The sequence below is a fragment of the Clupea harengus genome, chromosome 26, assembly GCF_900700415.2.
Source record: "Clupea harengus chromosome 26, Ch_v2.0.2, whole genome shotgun sequence".
NCBI classification, from domain to species: Eukaryota; Metazoa; Chordata; class Actinopteri; order Clupeiformes; family Clupeidae; genus Clupea; species Clupea harengus.
This window is the reverse complement of record NC_045177.1, coordinates 11,879,873-11,902,904: the sequence shown is the minus strand read 5'-3', so window position 1 is coordinate 11,902,904 and position 23,032 is coordinate 11,879,873. Positions and strand designations below refer to the sequence as shown.

Sequence of the window (23,032 nt, the reverse complement as noted above, 5' to 3'; positions counted from 1 at the left end):
CTTAGACAGCGCTTCTAATGCTATTGTTTTGCACTTGCTTTTTTGGATTTCTCCCTACAGAGTTGAAGGGGATAAACACTCACTTAAAAAAGGTATCATGATGGTTTCTTTCTTGTGACATCTTCAAAGTGAATGTTTAGGCTATTCCTTCAGTTTTTCAGTAGGACTTTTGGGGCTCTGTCATTGACATGAATGACTTAAGCCTAATATACACCGGCTCCGCCACAGCGCGGCGAGTCATATCATTTGACTACGCGACAAGAAATGCAAAGTTAATAACAGCGACTTCACACAGAGGCTCTGGCTTAGGGCCCCCCTGAACTCATGGGCCCCTGGGATTTTTATTATAAAAATGCTTGAAATGACTGAAGTCATACAGAAATCATACATACATTTATCAGTAGAGAAATCTTAATATTTATTTTATTTCATAATTATTTGTTTTTTTACTTGTCATGACTTAATTACTTCTCCTGACCGCATGTCCCTGCCATACACCACACACTAACACCTACCACTGTGATCACAGTAGTCTAAAAAACTAAAATGATAAATATGCAATTTGATAGCCGAGATTGCACAACACAAAGCATCCTATTCTACCTGTAAGAAATTACAGTATATCCTGTGAGTGAACATGAGATTCATTATCAGCAGCTGCTTTCCAAAATGGTCCCCACACTGGATTTGCTCAGACACCTGGGGTCAGGAAGCAATCTGAGGTGTGAGTGACCGCAATTAATCATAGTATGGGAATGGGGGAGGCCATTGAGAACCATCTCAGTCAGAGAAACTTGATTATCATACAGAAGAACAAAAGGTTGCCAGACCTATTTGCATTTGAAGCCTAGCTGATTTACATTAGAAGACTTCTTAAACAGAACAGTCTTAAACAGTACAGATGGCTAGAATTGGAGATGCTGTGGTTGAGACCTACACCGCTGAATCCGGAGTATGTTCCACGTGCTTCATTACTGCACTTTCCTGGAATAAAGATTGCTGCATCAAAAACAAAGAAACTTTCTTCATTTCACACATTCCCCAGGAGAGAAATACTGTATGATACATTCATGATGCATCTCTATTATACTGAAGGTGTGGCTCATTGTAACTCCTGTCAGAGGGCATCTGTACTGTGGTATGTAATGCTTGTTTGTCATCCTATATCACTCTGTAGAATCTGCATTAATAAAGATAACATCTAAGAAACATTCAACTATACCTTCCTTGAAAGCAGATTATTCTTTGCTGACCTCAGTCTTCTTCATAAGCAATCATTCTCAGACATGGCCAGTTAGAAGGGTTCTGCAAAATATAATTGAGCTTATAGGGTTAGAAAGAACAACTATATGACCAACTATCTCCCTTTTTCATTTGGGCACATTTGAATTTAGTGTATTTGAACTGTAGGGAGTAACTACTATATGAGTTGCTACTTCCCGGCCTACGTGTGTTGACTAGGAATTCTTAAAATGCTTGTAGAGGTACAGGCTAATATGACCCTGGTGTATATTAGCTGTTTCTGTTATAGTTTTTCTCAATTGTTTACACACAAAAACTGGAACTTATGACACAATGACCACAACCTGTAACTCATGTGCCAACTCTCTAAACCATTAAAAACTGAACTATAAACACAATTATCAGCTTTAGATTTGTAACCACACTTTCTTCAAAACACTACACACAATCCTCATCTATTTTGCACACTTCATCAATGCCAACTCCCCTTGTGTTCAGACAGAACACACTGTCATTCAAATGGCAAAACTTCCATTTCCAAGGCTGTTGTGCAATTTGGAATTAAAGCTTTAGCAATATAAGGGCCACAGGTGAGCTCCTGTTTTGGAGAACAATAGATGGCAACATTGAAGTCAGAGGTGATCAGAGAGGTAGATGGGTGAGAGTAAGAGGAGGAGGAGGAGGAAGAGGAGGAGCAAGAAGGAGAGCCATTATCTCTGATGAGATTTGGGCCACTGTGGTTGACCATGCAGGAGGCTGGCCATTCTCCGGACATTCAGAAGAGAGAATAGGTAAGAAACACTACTATGACAGGAAAACACTAGTTTGAATGTGTGGCAAAGCCCCAATTTTGTCTTTTCTTTGGTTCCGTTTCATGATTTTGTGGCCTTTTATTTTCTTAAGTTACGATGCTGTTGCATGTTTTGGCCTATAGATGGCGATGTAATACCAGGGATAATTCAGTTTTCATGACGGTTAGGAAGAGAAAAAGCTAACCTAGACGGAGTTGTCGAGAGAGAGAGAGCGAAAGGAAGCAGTCGTTGCTTGTGAAGTGAGCTGTAATATTTGCAAAGTGTGAATAAATGAAGACAACCTTTCCCAGCACACTGTTGAGAGTTTTACTTTCTTCAAGTGTGCAACAAATGCCTTATCAAGAGCATAGTATTTTTGTATTTAGAGTATTTTACATTGTACTGTATTTGTATATTTTGCAGAACTGAAAGATTACCCTGGTGTGGTGGGAGGGAGCGTGTCTTGACGGCTGAACAGGAGACTGCAATAGTCAATATGGTTCTGGAAAATAATGCTATAACAATCAAACAAATACAAAGTGTTGTTGACTGTACTGGCCTATTTTCTATTGTTTGTTCTTTGCAAATAATTTACACATCCAGTTGTGTTTGCTGTGATGTATAGGCTACAGCACTTTTAGAAAAAAAATAAAGAAATATTTTTGTTGTCACTATATATTTGTGTGTCGTTTTATATTTGAGTAAAAACATTGTACAGTTATATTTTACAACAGGAGTAAGCAAACAGTAACACTGAACATGAAAAGACATAATGCTCCTGATAAGGCCTTCATACTGGTGTTTTCCCATTCATAGTAGTGTTTTCCATTAAGCACATCAGTGTTCAATGATTGCTTAGACATGTCTACTCATATGATGGTCTGTGTGTGTCATTTGAACACAAAATACCATTTTGAGGAGACATAACATCCCAACCACAGACTCTTTGCCCTCCTCCCCTCAGGGAGGCGCTACAGGGCCCTCCGTTCCCGGACCAGCAGGCTCAGGAACAACTTCTTCCCTGCGGCTGTCACCCTGCTGAACTCTACACCACGGTAATAGCCCCATAGACATATATTATATTACCCCATAGGTATATATGTCTATGGATAGCCCCCCCTGGCTACCCCCTCACACTCCTTCCTACAGTGACTGTATTCCCCCCTCTACCCTGGCCTGACTGCCACACACCTCCCTCCAGCCACTGAACATTTGCACTAAATTGTTCATTTGTCTATTTCTATTTATTTAAAATTGTTGTCCATATCCATATTCATCGTATTTATATCTTATCATGGCTCCTACCTCATTTATAACTTTATAACTTCTACTGCCACCTTCACCTGTACTTCACCTGCACTTTACATATATCTATATCACATCTGCACTAATCACCATTATTGCTGCTCATGTTCTTACTGTTCATACCACTTATATCTTATGTCATACTGTATATATCCTATTTATCTATATTTATATTACCATTATGCACATAATCTGCCCTCGTCTGCTTTGCACTTCTGGTTAGATGCTAACTGCATTTCGTTGCCTCAGTACTTGTACTCTGTGCAATGACAATACAGTTGAATCTAATCTAATTGTTTTGAAGGCAAAGTAGCATTTTGCAGGAGATATGTAGGGTTTTGCATTTTGTGTGTGAGATTTTGGGATTTGTGTTTAGAGTTTTGAGAAAATGAGGTATGCTTTCGAAAAATTTGTGTTAGCAATTGAGAAAAACTGTAATGAAGAGGAAACTTTCATTAAGTATGCCGTATCCCACGTTTCAAAGCAGATGTCAATCATTAGGTTCAGAGCCCTATCTTAAATTGCCTTTTGTCACTCAATCAATCGGTCTTAGCCTAAACACACCTGGGAATTGATATCCTAATAAAGAAAACACTCTTCTCAGCAGCTCCCCAAAACACAAAACCCTACTGTGCTGTCTGTTTAAACTGTGCTGTTTAAACTGTGCTGTCTGTTGAAACCCTACTGTGCTGTCTGTTTAAACTGTGCTGTCTGTTTAAACTGTGCTGTCTGTTGAAACTGTGCTGTCTGTTGAAACCCTACTGTGCTGTCCTGGCACTCGGCTGAATGCGCCCTGAGGGAACGGCGATGGAGGAGTTTTCATATCCTAATTAAAGGATCCCGCTGGGACCACATCAAGTTTAAGCCTAATCATGTTCCTCTAATCATGTTCCTCGGTGGCCTGTGTGGAATAGCAGATGAGCGGTGAAACATGGAGAGAAGAGAGGGAAGGTGGGAGTAAGAAACAAGGTGAGGGGGAGACATGGAAAAAATTTAGATGCTTCTTAATGAAAAGGTCGAAGAGAGGATGAGTTGTATAGATAGATAACTAATGTCTGAGGGTGCTTCAGTACAGCACTTTAAAAAACTGGTATTTGTAATATGGATTGGACACTTGACAAAAATATACCAAAGTAATGGAGGCCTATTATTGCATTTAGTGGCTTCATCTGGGCCTATGGTCAATTCTTATTGAAATGCTATTGCCTACAAATATAAAACCTACAGCATTTTCCTGTTTGAAAAGAATAGGCTATGGGTATTTTTTTTTTTAAAGCTATATACAGGAAACAATGTTAAATTCCTTGTGCTATTATTAGAGGACTTCCCACAGCGACCAATCCTCTCACTGTCACATGCAAGTAGCTTGCTAATACCCAGCAATCTAACCTAACCAATAACACAACTGCCCAACTATAGATCCTGCACAGCAGGATACAACAACGCAAAACTGATTGGTGACAGCTGCAACATGTGCTCTCTGTAAGCCTACAAGATGACACAACATGACTGCCCAACCATAGAACCTGAGCTTCAGGATACAACAACAACAACAACAAAGCTACCTTCGTGAGCATTACACTAGGGGTTATCCAAATGCTTTGGACAAAGGCGTCTTCTAAATCCCTTAAAGCAGCAATTAGGAGCTCTGTTCCAAAACTAGCAAGCTAACTACATAAAAGGCATGCAAAAACCTGGCAAACACCACCAACAGCCCAGCTGACACTGATAGAAGCTTGCCAACACACTAACTGGTGTCTTTTGGCAGTATAGCTGGTAATGTCATGCTGTGAAAGCTTTTCTGCCCATTTTGCAGGGTGTTCCAGCCCGGTACACAGAACTACATAGGGCATATCCTGGATGGCTAGTGGGGAAGACACATGTGTTTATCTGTCCTTCACATGACCATGACCAAAATTAATTTGAGGATGGTACCAAAACTAGTTGCCTATAAAACCATACCTCAAAAAGTGTCAAATTGCTGCATAGTGTTACTTTAACTACTATAACTATAATTCTGCAGGAACTAGGCTATTGGACACACTTCTGCTGGATGAATGAACAGTGACCCAGTCATGACGTCAATTCAAGATTAAGCCTGGGACTTCTAAACAAACCTCGTGTACTGAGTCGCAAGGTCGTTCCCTTTAGCAGATTGCAATTGGTCAAAAGCTGTTCACACAGTTTCGTGGGCGGAGCTCTTCTGGTGCTACAAACCCAAACCCGTTCAGACTCATAGTTCAGACAATGCTACACAAATATGCTGAACAGGAAGTGTTGCAGCCGGTCTAATCCATAGCATGCTAAATTGCAAGGTTAGATCAAACTTGTCACCGACGTATTCATCCAAACTGGAAGCTAGATTCATGGAATGTCAATATGTGAGTAGCCTGGTACATTGTTTTCCCTAAAACCATCATAGTTCTAGTCGGGCTGTTCATGCAATGGGCTACGTTCCCGAAAAACGATTGTAAGCGAGTCTATTTGGTCTATGCTACGCTACACTGTTAAGTACAATAGGATATATGCCACTGTGTTCAAGAGTTAAACTGGAAAACTCAAACAACGTTTGTTTGTTTTTCACAGCAGGGAAAGGGGTAGAAAAAAACAATGACGTAGCTTGCGTGCGTCATTGTATGCGCACTGAAAGAGAGAAGCCCGCCTGGGCACGAGACGTAGGCCTGTTTAACATCTGTGTATTAGGTAAAGCCCAAGTAGATTAAACCTAATCTATTCGAAGATGTTTCAGTGTGTGTCATTGTCAATCTACGAAGAACTTTCTTGATTTACGAGATATCATGTCATTCTAAGGAGAGCTTTCTGTGCAAACTGCAGACTGTTTAATTACACAATATTTAGCCTGCGGCTCGCGTAACATTCGTTTTCCTTCATAACCGACAACTAGTCACTTTTTCTATGTGGTTTGCCAATGTAGAGCCATTAGGCAGTGTAAAATAATTTAACGGAAATTACAGTTTGAGCAATTACAAAATGAATTTACATATAGTTATGAGCCAATGTCTTAGCAATTGAAGAGAAGAACTTAGATGTTCAACTTAGCCAAGGTTCCGTAACGCATTATAATTTATTTCCTGAAAAATATCCTTGTGAGTTTTATCTATCAGGAGAAATGTCTTTAAAACAAACATTCACAAGAAATGTGTGAACCATATGGTAGATTAATGGCCTGTCTTCCATCTTATTTTTCTTCCCTATAGTGAAGCCTTTCTGGCATTGAACAACTGGCATTGGTTATACCATCACAGTAGCCTTTGACCCCGTGACATCTGGGCATCATGGAGGACCTGGCTTCTCCCTCTGTCCTACCAGGACCCTCTCATGTTCCATGCTGGAATCCCACGGAGCGCAAGACCCGGAAAACAGGGACACACGATATCTTCCAGGGAGTGAACCTGAGGCAGCTGCGGCGCCTGTTTCAGGTTGCAGGAGACCAGGATGCCGAGCAACGAGCCAGGATGGTGTGGAGAGGAGGCCGCAAAACAGCCCAGGGGGATAAGGAGGAGGAGGAGGAGGAGGAAGTGCGCGCGGAGGTGGAAATTGGGTTAGCACAGGCACTGGTGGGGCTCCGGGTCCGTTCGCGCACCAGAAGCGGAATGAGAGCAGACAGACACCGGGACGGAGACAGAAGGGTTCGTCCCTCAACACAACACCGGTGAGTTATTCTACCGTTCGTAGCATGGTTTTGATTTTTATAATTAGCTTTGCAATAACTGCAATTGTCATCTTTCCTTTATCGATGAAACACTGCTCTCAGTGCTTTATGAAATAGGCCACATGTTCATGTTCATTCAATGATTTCATTTCAGGAGCGGTGCTGCATCATCAGGGCAGCCTGTGGCCGTTCCAGATGTGAACTCAGAGGAGGAGGAGGAGGAGGAGGGACTCACTGGAGAACTGGAGCAGGCGACCACCACTGAGGGGCCGGCCATCGCACTGAGTGACAAGGAGATGGTAGACATGACCTCCAATAGGAGTGGTGCCAGAGAGAAGGATCCAGAGCGCCACCTTCACAGGATCCGACACTGATGGGATTACACGAGAAGTTTGGAAAATGGGATCGAAGCCCATCTCCATCAAATGATCTCCATCAGCCTGGACCACACTATTTATCCTTTATCTTTTGAGACACGAGCCAATCAGTATCCAGTGAGACTCTGAGAGGAATGCTGACATTGAAGACTTTGGAGGAGTGGAACGGAGTTTTCTGTTTACTTACACCGAGACACACTACTTAGCCTCATTCCTCACCACAGAACTTACACTTGCATACATTATACTACAATTGATCAGTTAAACTTGAAACACACACACACACACACACACACACACACACAAACACAAACGGCTCGTATAAGCTTTGTGAAACCCCTACTGGTGTGTCAGTGGAGGGTTCCTGCTGCTGAGTGTTGGGTGAGGAGCTGCTATGTGAAGGTGCTATGTTCAGAGAACCACACGGCTCACATGACTGGGTCTGTTTAACCCCTTACACTAAGCAATATGTACTGCATGCAAGAATACATGATTATATGATTAGGTACTGAATGCATCTCAAAGGTCCATTAAAACACTAACTTGAAAACAAAAACCAAGCCAGTCATCAAGTATTGTTTGTTATAGGTCATATAATCTTACATTAAATACACTACATACAAATGATACAGTATGTTTGTCACAATACATGTGGGTCAGTTTCAGGTGACAGTAATAAAAGCTTCCATGACGGCACGTTATCTCCATGACAGCATGTTATCTCAATAGACCAGTACCAGACAGAAGACAACCACTTGGAATGTCAGGGGCCAGTCTGTACTTCCTCCTGCAGTAGGCAGTCTTTAGCATATGATCAAATGTGTTATGTGAGTAGAAAAAAGAAGAAAAAAAAAACATGAAAACAGAGTGTGTGTGCACATCAGCAGTGTCCCTAGAAGCCTGTTTTCCTTTTGACAAACAGGCCCAGGGTCAGTATGGAGACCCAGCGTGATGAGCATGCATCTATTCAGACAGCTGGTGCAAAAAGTAAACGCAGCAGTTCCACCCCCGCACACATACAGTGATCAATAAAGCACTAACGAGTCACAGGTAATCAATCATGCGGGTCCATTTCACCTTGTCTGAATAACAACGGGAATGAACTTCTCCCATGGTTAAGTTGTGCCAGGTGCCAGTCGCTAGAGGTTTAGTGTGGATTAGTCCAAGGACGACTGACGGTTACATTATTTTTTTTTCCCCAAGGCAAACTTTCGTACAGCAGGATGAACAGACAACAAAAAAAAAAAGGAAGAAACGGAACAAAAGTGAGACTGAAACAGGCCACCTTTCTCTCACTTTCTCTCTCTTCCTTCTCCTCATCACCCCCTCCTGCTCCATCTCTACGCTGTTCAGTCTCTCCCCTCTCCCCTCGCTCGAGGGAAGAGAAGATGATCGCAGAGGTATACTGTGTTGCCTCGCTTCTGTGCCCTGTACACGCCATACAGAGATCACCACCAAGTGAAAAAGGGCCGTCTGCTCTGGAAGCTCTGTGTGTAGGACTCGCTGTTGGCACGCTGGGGGGCGCGGGCCGTCTCCACGATCACCGGCGGCATCTGAACCAGCTGCAGCGGCGTCTTGGCATCCTTCAGAGCCTGGCTCAGGTTCAGAATCTGAGCAAAATCAGAGAGGAACAGAGTGGTTAGGGTACTCCATGTGAACTCAAAAGCAAATGCTGATGTCCATGTGAAGAGCTGGTTCTTCTTCCGGGACTCACCTGCCCTCTCATCACAGATATTTGCTTATGGAACTGTCCTCGGTCAAAACCTGGGTCTTTCTAAAGAAGCCAAACAAAAATATTGTTAAATGAAAACACATTACATCTTTGAAAACATGCCGTAATGTTGGTTTGATATTTCAACTTACCTTAAATAGCTCGTATAGATCCTCTTCCAGGTCCTTGATGAAGTTTGGGTCAGCCAGTTTAGGCAGAACCAGGTCTCTAATTTCTTGAGAGAAGGGCACTTTAGCCTGAGCCAACCATGCCCAGTAAAATGGATCTGTGATTATTTAAAAAAAAAAAAAAAAAAAAGGAAGTAATTTCACACCAGTGTAAGTCCCAGTGTGCTTGAATTACTTGCATGGAGAAAAGCGATGTTGACATTGTACACTATTGAATAAATAAATAGACAGAGTGTTTGACTTACAGGCTCTCCAGGAGTCTGGGTGTTTCAAAGGGAAAGCAAGGCCATTATCTATGGCTGCCAACTTAATAATAGGATCCTTAACTAAAACCCAATCAGTGTCCTGTAACAATATAAGAGATTAAAAGATTAGGAGAACCTCTACAGAAAAGGGGAACTGGCACAGTCACCACAAATCAAATCAGAGACAAACAAACAGCACGTGTGTCAGTCCTTACCCTGTTGCCTGAGGTGTCCATGGGGCAATCATATTTGATCAGCCAATTGTCATTTCCTCTATCTGTTGAGAACCACAACAGTTAAGTGAAGAAAGCAAATACTCCTTCTCAAAGCTTGGAATGTTGATCATGTTGCCGTGATTACCAGTGTTCCTGATGATGTAATCGAGGACCACCAGCCTCTCAAACTGAAGCTGCAGCTGGCGGTTGGTGTTCTCTGGCAAAGGGTCCGCCTCAAAGCGCCGCAACCAGAAATCGGCATCTTTGTACCCGTCCACAAAGAGCTGGAAAGAGCCAACCTGCACCAGAGAAACAATGCTGACACACATTCTTCTCAACTGACCAGAAGTCTACACACTGCTGGCTATGAAAGAGTTGTCATTGTTAGAGCGTACACTAGTTAAAAGATGAGCTCAGAAGAACTCAAAGGAAGTCTCAAGTCATCATACACCATGTGACTCTTACTCAAATCAATTCTCCAATGCTTTGTCACCGAATATAAAGTTCCATGCAGAATTGCATGCACATTCCAATACTGTCTTCACATTTTATAGAAACAAAAAATGAAACAGTGAAACCCAAGTGAAACCCAATCTGACCATCACATTTCCCTGTGTAATTGGTCCCCAGGTGCTGGAAGGAGGAACAGATCAGCTTTCTCTACAGGTAGATTCATGGTTTCACTTCCAAAACCACATTCCTACGGTATGGTGAGCATTGTACACTACATTTTATCAGTACCATTCCTATTTTCGTTCTGTGTTGTACTTTTGTCTTGCAGGAGGTTAGAACTCATAACCTTATTATTCAACATAAAGATATGGGTACCATTAAGGTAGTTTACAGACATTCAAACATTAGCACACAATTGAAGGCAACACCAAATGTGGTCAATCTCAATGAAACGGGGCCTACCTTTGGAGGCAAGCCAATCCGGTGGAATCGCTGGCCTACTTTAGGGACCTTCTCCAGGGCCAGGCGTTTACCTCGTGACTTCACTCGGTCTATGGCATTGTAGTTGAACGTTTCACTAGACAAGTAGACAACCTAGGGGGCGGGAAACAAAATGATACTGAACAATTCAGATTTCTCTGACTGAAGATGGGGCAATGCAGTCTCACATGCAATGATTCTACATTTCCCACACATGATACACATTCCCAGAGTGACATTCTTAATGTAATGGAACTTAAGAGTTAGCAACCCCTACAGTCTGAAACTCTTGAACTGATGTTAAGCATGTTAAATCAAGTCATGTGGTTAAAGCATCTTTTCAAATTGACACTACACACTATGGGCCAGAGAGTCTAATCAGCCATGTCTGCTAGTGAATGCAACTTGATCACCTAGATCTTAAAGCGTGCACTGTGTCTTGAGTGTATTTTTGCTCTGATGTGCTAAACTGCGTTTGTATTTAAGTGCATCATTTGGGCCCCAGGGGATGCTAGACACATCAGTAAGTGAAGAGGTTACCAAAGCAAAAGCTGCCCACTTACGCAGCTCCCATTAATAGCATACAACCAATACTCCAAACCTTTTTAACCATAAAAGCACACACGGGACAGGTTTATCGAATCATAAGCAGCATACTGCTCTGACAAACAAGCTTGCCTGCCAGCTTCATAATTCAATTTTAGCTGGAAGCTTTTTTTGGGCAGAACCCGCTGCCCTGCACATCTATTTAATCTTTATCTGTCAAAACAAATTCAATTCCATCAAAGCCCCCCATCTTACTTTCCACAAATAGCTACCTTTGAGGGAGCTGCATATACCATATAAACCTTCAAGATCCAGCTGCCTTGCTCATTCTACCCTCCCACATCCCTGGCTCCACATACTTTGGTGCGGGGTACGATGTTAAGCTCCAGTTTCTGGTCCATCAGACTGGCTCCCGCCTCTGAGAGGTAGCCCTGGTTGAGCACCAGACAGTCTCGGCCAAAGCAGCAGGGACAGCACAGCTTCTGCAGCCACTTGGTCCATTTGGGATTGAGCTGGCCATACGGCTCCTCATTCTTAGGTTTGAACACTCCAATGATCTTCTACAAAAAGGTGGGAAAGAGGCAGATATAAAAGATGAGTCTTTGAAGATAACAACCTTCAGAAATTTGCCTATGCAAACTGTCAGCTAGGTTTTCAGACAGGGTCAAAGCTCAGAAAACTTTGCATCCGACCATGATTAAAACATTGGCTTGCAAAGCAATCTTATATGAAAACAAGGAGACAATGAACAGCCACATTGACACAGGCATCAATTTTACTTTATGTAGCTACATGACAGATAAGGATGCCAAAGAATATATTTGATTCCTGGATGCAAACTAGTAACACATATGGGAAAGAAGAGAGCAGTTTACAGCTGAGCTATCCTATAGGCTACGCAATTCTAGGCGCTAAAACAGAATACAACATCCCGACCAATTTACCTTCACAAATAGGTGTAAAAGGGACAGTACATGAAGTATTCACAGCCACTTGCTGCAGTACAGTTTCTATTTGCCCAAGTGGCTTTGGCCTACTTCCTCAGCTGAACTACTTCTTAAAGTGCCATTACAACACAGAGAGGGCTGGCACATGACCACTCCGTTATTGTGTGAGGGACTATTCCTATTCCTTCAAGAATGAGTGTGCTGTTGCTTAATTCATCCTCACACACTCATGTTGAGCTACTCAAACTTACTTTACCATGGCATAGCTTTTAAAACGTAATGATTTAATACAAATTAGTCATTTCACTATCCAATCCACACATATTTTTGCATCAAAACAGCTTGATTGTTGTTCCACAATTGTATGTCGATCTGGATAAAAGAGTCAAATGAAGAAATAGAAATACAAGGGCAGATAATGAAGACATCAAGCACGCACAGGGTGTAGGATGTACTAGTAACTGGCTTCTGAAAACACTCTTTTCAACCAACCCCATTCTTAATGTTATTGAGAAAATATTTTCTTTTTGGCCTACTCATTTCAGCAAACAATACCAGTAGAAAGAAAGAGAGAAAACATACTGAAATGTCTGCATTGGTCAATATACATACTTTAGTTTCAGTAAATCATGGACAAACAGAGTCAACCCGCAACACATAGGGCAGAGGTCGGGATGAAATGGCATTATCGGTATAAAAAAAGAAAAAGAAAAAAGAAAGATGCATTGGAGAGGAGAACAAATGGGGCCTGTGGGTTGATTTCGTCAATGGTTAAGATCTATCTCTCACAGACGATATGCTGCCTCCTTTGTTGATTTTTTTGACAGGGAAGTAAGTCAGGCTACATGAGTAACAGCAGTGTACATTTTGCAATTTTCCTTTTTGGGTGGAGGGAAGCTTTATTTGCGTGGATTTCAGTCACGAAGATGTCAGCCAAGGTTTCTGATATAGCCTAATAGTTTGCTTCACTTTTTCACCTTGAATCTATCAGACTCATCAATCATCAATTGATCAATCATATTTCAATGTTTGATATGTTTGTTTGATGTTGATGCTTGACAAAAATATTAAAAGAAGGAAAGAGCAGTAAGTAACGTTAACAGTTCACACACGCCGGTGAAAAGTTGGTTTACTCACCCCTAATTAAAACATTTGACTTGTCAGTTGCATGAACAAATACAATTTGAAGAATGGATATCTAAAATGCTAGACCAAATATGTTCTGCGATGACACAGCTTGACGAGCTAAGTTAGCTTGCTGCGTTTGAAGCTGGAAGAGTAATGCAATTGTTCTGCAAAATAAAAAAAATCTTACGTTAAAGTGAATGTTTGATAAAGTATTACGTCAATTGTGTTGAAGAGTGCAGGTGATACTAGTTGAAAGGCCGACATCATGTGACTTAACAGTAACGTCAAACTTCCCTGGCGAACAAACGTTAGCTTAGCCAAGTTAGCTAAGGTGAATGTTGGCAAACAGCTGGACGTTAGTTGCAACAAAAGTGCAATGTTGCGCCATGGAAATTAACTGAAATATTCACCCAAACGAAACATTGGGGTATATAATAAATAATGGGAGTGTTCTTTTTGCTGAAATGACTTACCCCATGCGAATCTTTTACGAAGTAACTGCCACTGGATCCTTGGTAGATCCTCTCCGGGTAGATTCCCTCCTCAATAGCACGCTCTGCTTTCCGAATTATCTCCCTGAATTCTGGATCTTCGGGGAAATCATTTCTATGCGGATCGCGTGGAGGACCTCCTCGGTCTCTATCCAAAAGTGGTTGCCGTTCACGGCTCCTTCCAGGACTCCCAGCCGGAATGCGCACGACTGAGCCTGGTGTTCCTCCAAATCCGCCCCGGGGACTCGTAGGCTCGGTGGGACAGTAGCTAAAATCAGTTGAGTCCCGTAAAGGGGACACCAGTGGGCTAGTCTCGTCCATTACAGAGTAGGGAAGATATACGGAAAGGTATCGACAGAAAAGGCTAGAGGGGAACGCTAACAGAGCAGGTATTTCTTTAACCCCACAATGATGCTGCTTTATGTGCAAGAGCAAATCTTAACCAAACAAGTCACATGATAGTCAGTTTCCGGAAACTTCAATGATTGCCTACTGGTTAGACCAATCAGCATTGTTTACTGAATATATTCCCAATGTACATGTTTGGATTGGCTGTTGTCGTAACGCCCACTTCGTACACGTGATACACCACAACACTGTTGTGTACATCAACAGATCCCATGGCCAGAGGCACCGGGGGCACGTTCAATCTGAAAACGGTGTGCACCGTTTTGCCACGGTTTTTGGGTTGAATGGCACGTTTCCTCTAATCGGTGTGCGAAGGCGGGGTCTCTCAAGCTGCTTTACTGCCATGGGTGTTATCTTGTCGATTTTCCAAAACCCCATGCATGCTCTCATAGGGATTTTCTTTTTAAAACTTGAACTAATCATGAAAAATGCTCATACAAAATGACCACGGTCACTCCCACACTCTATACACGACACCCGTTACTTTATCATTATGGAAGAGTGTGAATAAAAATGTGTTTTCCTTCCAAAGATGTTTTTACCTGATATATGAATGGGATGTTCATGTGAAAGAGGGAGAGAGAGAGAGAGAGAGAGAGGCCCATTCAAGAATGTTGCCAAGTATAAGCATACCAAAGTTAAAAACGTTATTTTAAGCTATCCTTAAGAAATTTGGACGAAATTCACAAGATTTGGTGTGCATCCAAAACCTGTGGTAGTGGTTGTCAACCACATAAACAACAGAACAAGCAAACAAAAAACGGAAGAAAAAAGAAAACTGACAAACACTATATCACTGCCCTGCGTAATCCTGCTGATGAACAAACAAACAAACAGACAGACAAACAACCAAACTAAGCCAAGCCAATGACTCGTAAGTGTTATTATAAGGGTATGACAACATTGAAAGTATCCCAACAGAGATACACCTGTGTCTGATTGCCACTAACAGTAAATAAACTGTAGGAAATGACACAATTAGTGTTTTACCTCTCTCAATCTTCTGGTCTTTGACTTAACACCCCACTGCACTGTCATACATTCGTGATGTATAGCTTGATGTTGGTGACCCATGATCTGGGCATATTCACACCTCTGATTTGCTGCATCATTTGCCTGTAGCCTACCATGATTAGCATGGTAAAATTAGTTACAAATAAATGTGTGATTTTGTAAGCTACATTTAAAAGCTAACAAAGGTCCAGTTATCACCCCAGGACCATTTGACAATGCAACGCATTTTAAAAGTATTTTTTGGTAAAATTACAGAAAATTGTGCTACTTTTGTCAATGAAGAATAGTCTACTTTATTTTATACCGGTATTTTATGTAGGCCCATTCCATACAGAGTTTGTTTTTGTTAAATCACATTTCAATAAACAGTTTATTCTTGTCATTTTAAAGCAGCAATAAGGACTTCTGTTTCAAAACTAGCAAGCTAACTACCTAAAAGGCATGCAAACACCACCAACAGCCCAGTTGACACTGATAAAAGCTCACCAACAGCTGGTGTCTTTTGGCAGTATAGTTGACAATATCATGCTGTGAAAGCTTCTCTTCCATTTTGCAGGGTGTTCCAGCCCGGAACACAGAACTACATAAGGCATATCCCGGATGGTTAGTGGCAAAGACACATGTGTTTATTTGTCCTTCACATGACCATATGCTATCAAAATGAGTTTGAGAATGGTACCAAAACTAGTTGCCTATAAAACCATTCCTCTAAAAGGGATAAATTGTTGCATAGTGTTGCTTTAATCAGAATCAGAATCAGAATCGTGTTTATTGGCCAAGTAAGTTTACATATACAAGGAATTTGACTCCGGGTTTAGTGGCTCTCAATGTACGTACACAGAAATACACAGTATAACACAGCAGTTTAGAATAAAATAAATGAATATAATTAAACTAGAAAATGCATTTCCTGAAGGAAATACCAGTGCATGAAATGCAAAAGTTAAGAAAGGAAGAAAAGAAAGAAGAGTAAAAGAAGGAAAGAAGAGTGGAAGAAGGAAAGAAGAGTGGAAGAAGGAAAGAAGAAAGGAAAGAAGAGTGAAGAAAGGAAAGAAGAGTGGAAGAAGGAAAGAAGAGTGAAAGAAGGACAAAAGAGTGGAAGAAGGAAAGAAGAGTGGAAGAAGGAAAGAAGAAAAGAAAGAAGAGTGAAGAAAGGAAAGAAGAGTGGAAGAAGGAAAGAAGAAAAGAAAGAAGAGTGAAAGAAAGAAAGAAGAAAGGAAAGAAGAGTGAAAGAAGGAAAGAAGAAAGGAAAGAAGAGTGAACACGAGTTGCTATGGATAAAGAGATAGAGAGTGAAGAGGGAAAATATTGAAAGAAGGAGAGATAAATGGAGTGAAGTAGAGAGATGGAGTGTGAGAGAAAGTAGACTGAGAGAGATAAAGAGAAAGATGGAAAGATGGAGAGAAAAAAAAGTAGAGTATGGATGGTGTCTCTTAATATTCCTAGTTATACAGTTGAATGGAGAGGGACAGAGAGAAGAGGAGCCTTGAAACCTTGGCGCAGGTGTCAGTGAAGCACAAGTGCAAGCCAGTCATGATGTCATAATGGTCCAATGTAAGTCAAGGGGAACATTTGTATTAGTCTTAAAAAGTATAAAGTATAGAAAAATGAAAAAAATACATAGCTGAAGTGTCCTTTACAAGAACGAAGTTTCTACGTTAAGTGGTTCGAGCTGAATTTAGCGCAGAAAAAGGTAAAAAGAATAAGGAGAATAAGACAATACAGGGCATTTCATGCACTGTAATAATTTGTAATTAACTCTTCATTAGTGTGAAGGCATGGGGGACGAAACTGTTCCTGTGTCTGGTGGTTTTGGTGTACAGTGTTCTCTAGCGCCTACCAGATGATTTTAACCAGATTACATTTACACCTGTTGTTATTTTTGGGTCTCCAGTGTCCACATTGTAAATGTGGTGTATTCAGGTGTGAAAGACCCATAGTGACAGCGCGGCAAGAGTTGTCCTAGAGGCGGGTCGACCGAGCCCCTGGGGAATGGGAGGAGGTTGTGGCTGCACGTGTTTGTTGTAGCAACAGTTGTATGGTTACCACTGGGAGAGTAGAAAGTATCCTCACACGAAGGGGATTTTCACTAGCCCATTGAGGTGAACACAGGGCTGGTTCCATTGTGCTGAAGTCAACTTCGGAAAGGCAGATATTTGGCTGCTGAAAAGGTACTCTAATAAATTCATTTTCAGTTCAACATCTCCAGCGTTTGAGGAACATTGATGGACACCCCTCTGCATAAAAACGTTTGGAATGGTGAAATGTCCCCGCAGAGCCTGTCACCTGCAGGATGCTCTTCACCTGTTTCTGATCTGACTCTCCTGTTCTACAGTCTTCACTGCCAGGAAACGTGAGTTTAGTTTGTAATCTTCGCGGACGCACGCCTTCAAAATCGTACTCTGATGGCATGGCATCTTATTTTGATATTATTTTTGATATTATATTTCTGGATTTAAATGTTTTGTTGCTCTGTCAGTTAGCATTTCGCTAGTTTAGATGCACTTCAACCGTGTCTGAGTACGCATTTCATATCATTCTGCAAGTAGTCCGCTCACTTAACGTAATGAGAATTCAGTATAATTTGAAGTCAGCAAGTGATAGGTTTCTACTCAACACCTGACACTTTAAAGTTCTGTTTGCGTGAAGAAAGTTTTTCTCTGAGCGGACGTCACGAAACGGCAACAAAATCATTAAAAATAGGTATTTTGGCGGAATGTCTATGATCGTTTTGGCAAGTATTCGTATAATATTTCGTCGGTCAGTAGGCCTATCAGAAAATAAATCCCTTCAGGACGAAACCAGACCTGTTTATTTTCCGAGCTACTACGGACTATACATTATCCCTTACTTTTGACCCTTCAGAGAATATCCTTGTTTCGGCGATTTCAATAACCTACGTTGTCCATCATTTGCACTGATGACAAGTGATGCTGATCCTCAACTGATACTGTAAAAGTTGTCAGGCTACGACAACAAACAAATGTACCCCATCAATATAGAGGTCAAATCTCCTTATTAGAAGAGGCAGAACAAGATTCTGAAATAAAAAAGAGGGGAACTGTTGTCCGCATGGCGACCGCAGCGTCAAGTACATGACGAGTCCATCCATGATTGCTAGCTCGTCACGAAAACATCCGTATACGCCGGAGGCTGTCTGGCTATCCACCCATGATGAGGTCACGGAGTTGTGATAGTTGTGCAGGATCAGACTTGGTTTCTTCCTGGAGTAACTCCAAAAGTGTCAGCCTGATCTTCAAAACTTGTGCAATGTTTACTCAAAGTCAGGAATGGTAGGGTCTGTTGGCCTGGAAATGTTGCAGTTCCTGTTTGTTGGTTGGCAGCTGCCATTTTTGCACTGCTTTCCCTTGTTTTGGACATGGTCCCACTCCCGCATCTTGAGACGAGACGACACGGCCTCAATCTTTTGGGTTTTTTATGCGGCACTTGTCAGGATAGAATTTGATGCCTGCTGTATCCGCTGTCACCGTCTGTAGGAGGTGAATGGCATGTCATTCCTCCGTCCATGGACATGATCTGTCAGCCAAGGCTCCATCCATTAGTATCTCTGACGATATGGAGAGCCCAAATGGTAGCCTGACCCAACAGTACTTCTTGAATGGAGTGTTGAATGCTGTGAGAAGCTGGCTTCTTTTTGCTCAATGTCTTCGTCCAGTATCCTATACTCTTAGCATCTAGTGTTGAGAAGTATAGCCTACTGCCCGTTTCAAAAGCTGTGTTGAGCATCTTCCCAGGAGGCTGTGTAGTGGATGATCCCAATCAAGTACTTGGGGTCTAATCAGATTCTGATGTCACCATTAGTCTTGGAGACAATGACGAGGTTGTGGACCTATTCTGCATTTCAGAACAAGGTAGTATGATCACAAGAGCCACCGGGTTGAACCAGGTGGAGTCAGCATTGACAATGTACCAGACCGTGGCACCAGTGTCAACTATACCTTGAAAAGTGGCTGGTGTCTCGTCAATGGCATTCTGGCTGTTGTACTTGTTCTTTGATCTTCTATTTAGCCTGCATGCCCTCTGTATATTTGGACCGCACATTTGCACTGTACGTTCATCTCATGCCAATCCAGTCATCATTATTTAATCAGAGTCAATGTTAACGGAAGAGGAAAATATGCTTCTCATAGCTTTTACCGCAACAAGGTCATTCATTGGTGATATAGCCTATGTATTATATAATTATATAATTTAATCTGTCAAAGTAGGCCTATGTCATAATTGTTGATTTTAACGAGGCTACTTTGTGTTAGACCGTGCACCCAAGATACATATCCAGAGACAGCATAGGACTTTGATATAGTCTATGAAGGAAGTAACTAGCCCTAATGAAGCCTAACAAACATCCTGTCATCTGTTTCATTCCCAGGAATACTCCATGGAGATATCTCAAGCCGACGCCAGAGTCACATTCCCCCCCGGGAGCACAGCGCACACACAAAAGACCGCCTCAGTTGGAGACGCCAACAGGTTTGGGCACGTCGAAGGATTTAACCGCATCTCTGCTATATTAAGCACTCGGCTCAAAACATGACAGAAGTGCATTTAAAAACAGGTTCAGCAAAGGTTTGACAGAACTATTCTGATCCTTTGAAAAAGATCAAATACAATTTCAGCTCTTTCCATCCCAGATGTATTTTTTGGCAAAAATAATGATAATGAGACTTAAAATTATTAACTTGACAAAATGACAAAAGGACAACGTTGCACTGTATTCCTGTGCGTTGCCTTTGACTGTCACTGTGTTTGAGAATCTTCATGTGGAATTGAGCAGTCATTGAAGAACCCACACTGAGCTATCCCTGTCATGGACATATAATGATTGATATTTTTTAGTAACTTTGTGCCCTTTTGATTCTCAGACATAGCAGCTTTCCAAAATATTGTATAGTTTTTAAAAGCCTTTTTTTATTTTCAGTGAGGAATTCCATCAAACATGCAGCGAGCAGAGAGAGGTAAGAACATGGACTATATACATGCAATGATAACTACAGGATGTTCCAACAGCATTACCACAATCTTTGAGTTTATATTTCTGTCTCTCTGGTAGGTTGTCACCTGGATACTCGGCTCCAAAACTGGTAAGCAATATTTTCGTGCTTAAGTAGATCATTCAGACTTCGATTGAAACCCTAAATTAAACAACCCGACTGAATACTCGTTGACAATCAGTGTCTTAAATTGTGTCCTAAGACTGGGTCGCGGTTAGACTCAGGCCCTTTAAATTCATCTCATAATGAAATGCATACATTTTGGATGGATGACTTATTTCAAATGCCTTTTCATAACTAGTTAATTCGTCTCTTTGTACAAATAGAAGTGTGTGCGCGTGAAGCTGTCCTCCCGTTTTCCAAACCCAGTGAATCGAGGGGTCTCTTTGGCCAAGGAACAGTGCAATACCTCACCAGCAGAGGTCACACTCTCCCAAGAGAATGAAGAGACGATGGAGACAGAGGATGACATGGTGAGATTGATTAACTGATGTTAAAGGTACTCGTTATGAACCGAGTGGCTTGGTTTTCTCTGACAGGTTTGCGGTAACAGTCCTTAATGACCTGCTCATTTGAACCCTGCAGGCTTTTCTCTCCCTGAGCAGACTCAGGTCCAGACACCATCCAAACCAGACTCAGATTCTAGAACCATGGGCAGAAAACCACCTCATAGGAGACTTCAGCAAGGTGGGTCAGGAGGTTTCCCAAATGGTCTTCATCTTATCTTAAAGACATAAATATTTCCTTTTTATCAATCTGAAATGCAATGTATTGAATATTTAAAATGGGATTAATTCATCAGAGTAGTTCATCAGAATTCAAGAAATGTGATCAAAACGATGTATTGAATATTTAAAATGGGATTAATTCATCAGAGTAGTTCATCAGAATTCAAGAAATGTGATCAAAACGATGTCCTGACAATGATTCAGTTAAAATGCTGATGCAGTCTCTACACATGAAGCAATAAGATCTGTATTTTTTTTTTCTCAGATGCACGTTCTTCCCATCAAACAAGTGGATCAAGATCTTTATTGTGTGTCAGCCAATACAGTATGAATGATCTGATATACAGTGTAAATTGCCTGCCATTTTCAGAGTTTGCAATCTAGTGTTTTGGTGAGCAGCACAGTCATGCTTAAATGTCTACCTTCATTTGTGTTTGCTCTGTATCAGGACATTAGCAAGAAGCTTTTTGTGATCCTCCTTTGGAATATTTAAGATGAAATGGTACTTACAGTATCTTCACAGCATTAAAAGACTATATGGTATAAGTGCAGCTTATCAACTCAGTTGAGAAATTAAAGAAGGATTCACTCAAAAATGTTCAGAACATCTTGATCATTCCTTTTGACAGACACAACAGAAATGTCTGAAGTTGTTGATTAAAATAAAAAGGGAGGATTATACTTATAACTTGCAAAATGCAGTGCTTCAATACAGTGTTTATTTCTGCACCCATCTCATCTGTGAAAGAGTTTTTCACAAGTCTTTCTGTCCACTAGGTGTCTTCGTTGTTGAATGGAGAGTTTAAGTCAACAGTGGAGGATTTCCTCGTCATTGATTGCCGCTACCCTTATGAATATCTTGGAGGTCACATTAAGGTACAAATGTACTGTAGCATGTCTGAAATACACGAGGGGGCAGGTAGACATAGTTTGTGAAGTCATTCAACCTTTTGACAAGTAGGAGCTACCATTTGTATGCTGTTCAGTAATACTATTACAGATAAATTGTATAGTATACAAGTTTGTCTTAAAAGGATCTGCTGAATGTGACCAGCTTTAAATATTGCCAAACTGGGATCCATACCCAAAACATTTTGAATTTCAACTGTAGTCACTCCAAATAGTACAACACTACAGGCTGATATATTTTTTCATGAATCTTAACAAATCTTTATCGTCACTGTTTGGCAGGGTGCGGTGAACCTCCACACAGAAGCTCAGGTCCAAAAGGCTTTTCATCACGGTCTGGCCCTCCGTCCCCTCTCCCCCTCAGCAGAGCCCGAGTCCATGTCCCCACACGTGGGCTCTGTCTTTGGTGTGCCGTGTGTGTCGTCCAGCGGTGAGGAGCCGAGCTCCAGCTCTCCAAAGACACTGCCAGTACCTATACCACCGCGGCAGAGCCAATCACCAAGAAAGCTTCTGATATTTCACTGTGAATTGTCTTCAGAAAGAGGACCACGACTGTGAGAGCATCATCTTCATTATCATCATCATCACATTATCGCATATGCATGCCTACACGCATACAAATGCATTCTGTTGCAGTGTCTGTATAGCTTTCAAATCTATGTGTTATACATTATAAAACATGGCTATGAATGGTCATAGTGTTTATCTTCTGCCTTAGATGCAAATACTTGAGAAGACTGGACCGGAACCTCCATTCAGGTGTATATCCCCATCTCTACCACCCTGAGGTGTATCTCTTACACGGGGGCTACAAACACTTCTTCTTGTGCTTTCCGGTATGTCGTGATGAATAACCACACAACGCAGACAGCACTTCATGTCCTTATTTTGTCTTTCATCCGTTCTCACTGTCATTTCCTGCTATTTATGTCCCAAACAGGCTGTTTGATCATGAGCAGCGGCCGCAGAGTGACTAGTTATTTTGTATTCAACAGGACCTGTGTGAGCCCAGGGGGTACGTACCAATGCGCCATCTTGACTTCAGGGAGCAACTGAAAGGATTCAGACAGAAGAGGAGAACCGCTAGGCAACGTCAAAGACTGCTCTTCAAGCCTCATGAAAGCACCTACAGCACCTGAAATAAATTACTTGATTAAACAACTTCTAAA

At 41.6% G+C, this 23,032-nt stretch overlaps 3 protein-coding genes across 4 annotated transcripts; 2 read left to right on the top strand and 1 right to left on the bottom strand.

The window, feature by feature from the left end:
* Positions 1 to 5,499: 5,499 nt before the first annotated feature.
* Positions 5,500 to 7,944, top strand: avpi1 (arginine vasopressin induced 1). 2 transcript variants are annotated; one of them, XM_042703932.1, is made up of 4 exons: positions 5,500 to 5,719; positions 5,925 to 6,041; positions 6,557 to 7,011; positions 7,166 to 7,944. In XM_042703932.1, exons 3-4 carry the CDS (start codon positions 6,635 to 6,637, stop codon positions 7,383 to 7,385), a joined length of 597 nt encoding a protein of 198 aa, XP_042559866.1. In that variant the 5' UTR covers positions 5,500 to 5,719; positions 5,925 to 6,041; positions 6,557 to 6,634; the 3' UTR covers positions 7,386 to 7,944. The 2 variants fall into 2 exon arrangements, with proteins under 2 accessions (XP_042559866.1, XP_042559865.1); XM_042703931.1 differs by lacking the exon at positions 5,925 to 6,041 and having other exon boundaries at positions 5,501 to 5,719.
* A 17-nt stretch (positions 7,945 to 7,961) lies between these two features.
* Positions 7,962 to 14,269, bottom strand: pi4k2a (phosphatidylinositol 4-kinase type 2 alpha). The gene is made up of 9 exons (XM_012823045.3): positions 13,775 to 14,269; positions 11,586 to 11,786; positions 10,663 to 10,794; positions 9,893 to 10,046; positions 9,748 to 9,809; positions 9,533 to 9,632; positions 9,252 to 9,385; positions 9,103 to 9,162; positions 7,962 to 8,998 (listed from the first exon to the last, which is right to left on the bottom strand). The coding sequence occupies exons 1-9, from the start codon at positions 14,111 to 14,113 to the stop codon at positions 8,837 to 8,839; spliced, it is 1,344 nt and encodes a 447-aa protein (XP_012678499.1). The 5' UTR covers positions 14,114 to 14,269; the 3' UTR covers positions 7,962 to 8,836.
* A 2,593-nt stretch (positions 14,270 to 16,862) lies between these two features.
* cdc25d (cell division cycle 25 homolog d) lies at positions 16,863 to 23,002 on the top strand. Its single transcript, XM_042703929.1, has 11 exons — positions 16,863 to 17,567; positions 19,605 to 19,705; positions 20,154 to 20,190; positions 20,286 to 20,316; positions 20,553 to 20,699; positions 20,812 to 20,913; positions 21,220 to 21,279; positions 21,732 to 21,830; positions 22,146 to 22,417; positions 22,582 to 22,699; positions 22,859 to 23,002. Exons 1-11 carry the CDS (start codon positions 17,440 to 17,442, stop codon positions 23,000 to 23,002), a joined length of 1,239 nt encoding a protein of 412 aa, XP_042559863.1. The 5' UTR covers positions 16,863 to 17,439.
* Positions 23,003 to 23,032: the final 30 nt, after the last annotated feature.

Coding starts and splice junctions, on each gene's coding strand:
- avpi1 (XM_042703932.1), top strand. CDS start 6,635: ATGGAGGACCTGGCTTCTCCCTCTGTCCTACCAGGACCCTCTCATGTT. Junction 7,012..7,165: donor CGTCCCTCAACACAACACCG/GTGAGTTATTCT, acceptor ATTTCATTTCAG/GAGCGGTGCTGCATCATCAG.
- pi4k2a (XM_012823045.3), bottom strand. CDS start 14,113: ATGGACGAGACTAGCCCACTGGTGTCCCCTTTACGGGACTCAACTGAT. Junction 9,163..9,251: donor ATCTATACGAGCTATTTAAG/GTAAGTTGAAAT, acceptor TGGCTTCTTTAG/AAAGACCCAGGTTTTGACCG. Junction 8,999..9,102: donor TATCTGTGATGAGAGGGCAG/GTGAGTCCCGGA, acceptor GATTTTGCTCAG/ATTCTGAACCTGAGCCAGGC.
- cdc25d (XM_042703929.1), top strand. CDS start 17,440: ATGGACACCCCTCTGCATAAAAACGTTTGGAATGGTGAAATGTCCCCG. Junction 19,706..20,153: donor TCAGTTGGAGACGCCAACAG/GTTTGGGCACGT, acceptor TTTTATTTTCAG/TGAGGAATTCCATCAAACAT. Junction 20,700..20,811: donor TGGAGACAGAGGATGACATG/GTGAGATTGATT, acceptor TGAACCCTGCAG/GCTTTTCTCTCCCTGAGCAG.